At 31.3% G+C, this 5,278-nt stretch overlaps 1 protein-coding gene across 1 annotated transcript; it reads right to left on the bottom strand.

Moving 5' to 3' along the window:
- Window positions 1-2,520: 2,520 nt before the first annotated feature.
- LOC115711897 (outer envelope pore protein 21A, chloroplastic) lies at window positions 2,521-4,734 on the bottom strand. The gene is made up of 5 exons (XM_061107254.1): window positions 4,452-4,734; window positions 3,485-3,559; window positions 3,233-3,385; window positions 3,027-3,125; window positions 2,521-2,757 (listed from the first exon to the last, which is right to left on the bottom strand). The coding sequence occupies exons 1-5, from the start codon at window positions 4,545-4,547 to the stop codon at window positions 2,674-2,676; spliced, it is 507 nt and encodes a 168-aa protein (XP_060963237.1). The 5' UTR covers window positions 4,548-4,734; the 3' UTR covers window positions 2,521-2,673.
- Between the last annotated feature and the right edge of the window lie 544 nt (window positions 4,735-5,278).

The following is a 5,278-nucleotide window of genomic DNA, read 5'->3' on the forward strand; positions in this document are numbered from 1 at the left end:
AAAAAAAAATAATAAATATACTTTTTTCGAAATAAAATAACTTAAAAAGTCATTCCATACCAACCAAAAATTATTTATCCTTATCTACCCTTCTCATAAATAAATAATTAAAGATATAATTGTATGGATAACATTCTTTTTATTTTAAAACATATATCTACAACATTTAATATTACAATAATATGCTACTATATCTTTTTTGTACAGAATTATAGAAAAAGCAATATTATTATTATAATTATATAGATAGACGATGTGTGATGATTAAATTATATGAATAACATTTATGTTAATACTTAAATATTTAATATAAAATAGACTATTAAATTAAATATTTATATATTTTTTATTATTTAATAATTAAATCTTAAAAATACAATTTGAGAGTTATACATAAATATATATTATTTTTATTTGTACCATAATTTTATAAAACAAAAATTATTTTAAAAGTGTAAAGGATATTTTGGTCAAAATAATAAAAATTTCATTTCATTCTATATTATATCAAACATCAGAATTCTTATTCAGTTATTTTTTTTTTGAAGGGAAACCGATACAGGTTAAAATAACAAAGGTAACAAACAAAGTTACACAATTAGAGGAGAATTTTCTTCCATATATAACAGTTCATTGTCTATCCTAAAAGCATGCAGAGATACCCCAGGAGAACTAGACAATAAAACCATAATATCAGAAAAGAAAACTTCAAAACTGAGAGTTGTCACTTTCGATCCATTAATAGAACACCTGCAAAATAAAGAAAAAAAAATAATACATTATAAATATTTAATAAAAAATGAAATTTCCCTTACAAATAAAATAAAATAAAATATAAAATTTTATATAAATAGTCACATATAATTCTCTGATGTAAATACTTATCTATTTTCATCTTCTTTACCAAATAAAAGAATAGAAATTCTATTCCTATTCATATTACCATTTCCATTCCTATTCTATTTTTTTATTTTGTAATCAAATTTATCTTATTTATTTAAGTATTTGGCATTATTATTAATACTAATAAACAATAATATCCTTTTTATTTTATTTATAATGATATTTGTTTCTTATCCAAGGTTTATTACAGAAAAGTAGAGAAAGGCAGAAAAGTAAAGCAATGACAAAAAGAGGTTTGTCGGACTCGGATCTACGGCCAATCATCACTCGCCACGTGTTACTAGATGCTGCACGCGGCACCGAAGCCAGATTTTTGGCCCCAAAAAAATATTACTCTGAAAAGTGACAGATATGAGACAAGCCCCTCTCTGCTACTTGTTCGTAGTTTAGTTACAAATAATGAAATAACATAGGATAGATAGGACTTGGGGAGTTGGGAGGATGAGAATTGAGAATAGAGAATGAGATGAGATCCATTTAATATTAAATATCTTATTGTGTTATTAGATTCGATTCACTCCACAATTGCATTGCCTTTTTTCCCTCCCCCAAAAGGATACACTTGCTTCTTTTTCTTTTCGTCTTTGTCACCACTTTTGTTGCTGTTACACGAATAATTTATGAAAATTAACCTTTTTACATTTTCTTTTTAAAATTACATTCTATTATATACAAAGTAGCTTTTCACACCATGATTCAGTACATCCCCACTGATTATATATATATATGATATCTTCCGACAAGTGTTGAGTATGTTAAGAATGTTACTTTGTGTAAGAAATTTTATCCTTTTGTTGAGCCTCCGTTTCTAAATGATATTTTTGCAAAAAGTAGGTACATAATACTCTCGTATATGTATTTCATAGGTCTGGCAAAGTCATTTTGCAAAATAATATATTAAAACAAAACAAAAATGTCTATTTTGTCAAACACACTCTTCTGTATTAAAGAAAAATTAAAATTCTCCATACTAAATTAAGCCTTGTTTGTCCAGGAATGAAACAACCAGCAGCATTTATGTATTATATTATTGTCACTACTAGTCAGAAAGAAGATTAATAGAAGATACCCACTTCTAATTTGACTCAACTACTTTATTAAGTATCAATTCTACAAGTAAACAATGTATAATATGGTATATCTTCACATCTAAGACATGTATCTTATCCAAACCCAACCACCAAATACTACTTTCTCTCTACCACCAACTCTACAACTTCCTCTCTCTCTCTCTCTCTCTCTCTCTCTCTCTCTCTCTCTCTCTCTCTCTCTCTCTCTCTCTCTCTCTCTCTCTCTCTCTCTCTCTCTCTCTCTCTCACACACACACACATACAGACACACACACACTTTGTTTACCTACCAGAGTTGCTAATAGATTAATTTCTTTCTTAAACACTCAAAACACAAACAACACTGCTCCCAGACGCAAAAGAATGAAACATGGACTCTTCATGCACCCAAATCAAATTCTTGTGACCCAACTTCTTTAGATGCAAAAATGTGAATTTAGAAATATAGGAATCCAAGGAGTAACATTCATGTTTCCAGTATAAAGAGAGAGAGAGAGAGAGAGAGAGAGAGAGAGAGAGAGAGAGAGAGAGCTAAAGCTAGAAGAAATCTGCTAAATGTTGCCATTTCATTAACAGCTATAGCTAATATGTTTCTGCTTGGGAGCAGTTAGTTCATTGTAATAGAAAATGCACAAGAATAGGGGTTCCATTAATACATCTCAGTCTCTAACCTTCAAAAATTATGTGAAACTTATGTGTCTCACAAATCATATCTCACGTTCCATTTTCCATTACCATCAGCATTGAATGTCCAATTGTTTTCCCTTATCTGGAAATATGGAAGCTGAAAATAAAAGAAACAAAAAAATTATTATCCTAAAATCCACAAAAAAAAAGTAATAAAGTATATCATGGTTTTTAATATCTCTTCCAGAAAGATGAAATGAAAAGGTAAAAAAAAACAAATCTTCCATCCCAAGAGATTAATGGCAGAATAATTTTTTTCGGGTGCCAGGATCAAACATACTCAACAATTTCAGATTCTCAATGATCTAAAGCTGGAGCGCCATATGAAAGTCTACAACAAATACAAGTTAGATAAACAGTACATACCTGCTCAAGCACTTCATAACCAAATTTGATCCTAACATCTTGCTCCTTCTGAAAGTTCAAAATGGCCCAAGACAATTCAGCAGCTCCTGTTGACCTCTTCTGCCAGAATATTAGTACCAATTGGAATAAGAACAAACTATGTTATCCACTGTCGTTGTGTCTTATAAAGTATGTAACCAAATTCAAAGCTCAGAGCTCATACAAACCTCTTTGAATTCTTTGTCAAAGTCACAGCGTCCCTTAACATTAAACCTAACTTCGCCATTAGTTGTCACAGGGAATGACTTCTTACCACGAACAACATACCGTACTTTCTCGCGCTTATCGTATTTCATTCCTCCTCCAAAACTTGCTGAGAACTAAAATTGAAAACCTTTACTTAGTACTACATATCTCAGATAGATAATGAAAATGACAATTAGATAAACAATGCTCAGCAACCAAAATTGAGAGCATACATCTGGATAGAAGCGTCTCAACAACGCACTGAAATGGCTCAGAACTCCAAGTCGGGTATCAAGCTCTCCATGAAACTAAAACAGAATGAGGAAGAAAATAAGGGGTTAAACAGGTCTGTGCCAGTTGAAAAATCAAATGTACTTCAACAGCCATATTCACATAGATGAAGTTATTACTATGCTAAGAAGCTAGGGCAGGTTTACTAATCCCTAAAGAAAATATCGATTCCTCATTCTCAATTGTCTCAAATGAGTAACACATAAGTGAATGAATATGAGAGAAGCGAAAGGGATACACACCTCATTTTCTATTTCCCTTTTAGGACTTGTTTAGTACACCATATTAGTTCATATTGTATTGTATTATATTAAATTATATTGTACATCATCATATTTTTACATAATATTATGTTAAATTTTAATTTATATAAAAATATTATATAATTATGTCGATAAAAATTAATACCACATTACATAAAAATAAGATATAAAATACAATTCAATATAATACTATGTAATATTTTGTACCAAACGAACCCTTAAGATCCAAAATAGTCAAAACATAACAACAACAACCCTAAAGGATTGGCCAGGAGCCATGGGTAAACTAGCCAAAGTGTTAGTGTTACAGGATTATAAACAAAGCATGCGTACACCAGATTACAGGTAGATGAGTTCCAAAACTGATTTCCTAATCTCTAATAAAAATAACGGACTCCCTTATTCGGAATTTTAGCTAATTGAGCGAATTCCAAAGTTTGTGTCTCAATTTCAAAATGGTATGGGTGTATACAAAAGTAAATGAATAAGGGGACAGAAATAAATTAGTAAAAACACAACGAAATCTATACATGATTAGTCATGTGTAAAATACTGAAGCTTTGGTGTAACAGGGTTATCATCAAATCATACTGAACAGTCCATCCAAGCTTAGGCAAGAGTAGCAAGAAGAGAAATAGTAGTGTACCTGTAGATGGGTTTTGGGGTCGATGAGAAACTTCTGCTTAGCATGGATTCTCAAAGCTGGTTTGGAATCTGCAGCATATCTAAGAGAGGTCTCCATTTGGGGGATAGGTGAAATCTGATACTCGCAAACCCTAGCCGGAATTAGAGGAGACCGTCACTCACTAGTTTACTACTCTCTCTCTTGTCTCTACTCAAAGTCAAGACTCAAAAGTACCAAACTGTTATCCAGCCATACTTGGATTACCGAAGGAAGAAAAATCACGGGTCGTTTCTTCTCATACGACAAGTCGTTTTAGGCATCAACGATATACGTTAAAAACCCTTTCTTTTATCATCAGCTGCCAGCTTGCTTGCGTATATTTGCACAAATGGCCCATGATAATGACATAATTGCTAAAAGGGACTATTGGTGTCTAATACATTTCTTGGTGTTATACGGCTATAAGTTTAATTAAGTATTAGATCTCATATCGCTAACCAATCGTGCGTACCACTGGTGCTCAATAGTAGTGCTCGAAGCTTTAATCTATCTTATTTATCTATATAAATATAAGGAGGTGTTATTGGGATAAATTTTCTCTTCCCTGCAAGAAATGTGTATACTGAAAAGAAATAGCGGTATCAAAAAGGATTTCGTAATAATAGATAAAGAAATTTCACAGTATTAAAAAAGGCATTTCGCATATTTAGTAAAATTGCGTTGTGAACCAGAAATGTGTGAATACGCATTAATTGACGTAAATACAACGATCAAGCATTCAAAATGCAACTATTGCCCTATTATTATTAGGGCAATAGTTATAGAAAATGTTACATGTATTTTGTAAC

The sequence above is a fragment of the Cannabis sativa genome, chromosome X (assembly GCF_029168945.1).
Source record: "Cannabis sativa cultivar Pink pepper isolate KNU-18-1 chromosome X, ASM2916894v1, whole genome shotgun sequence".
Lineage (NCBI taxonomy): Eukaryota > Viridiplantae > Streptophyta > Magnoliopsida > Rosales > Cannabaceae > Cannabis > Cannabis sativa.

Bases quoted from the DNA above. Each gene is read 5' to 3' on its own strand.
- LOC115711897 (XM_061107254.1), bottom strand. From the start codon at position 4,547: ATGGAGACCTCTCTTAGATATGCTGCAGATTCCAAACCAGCTTTGAGA. The intron at 3,126-3,232 runs GTTTGTATGAGC...ATATTCTGGCAG, and splicing joins TTGACAAAGAATTCAAAGAG to AAGAGGTCAACAGGAGCTGC. The intron at 2,758-3,026 runs GTATGTACTGTT...TTTTATTTTCAG, and splicing joins GTTATGAAGTGCTTGAGCAG to CTTCCATATTTCCAGATAAG.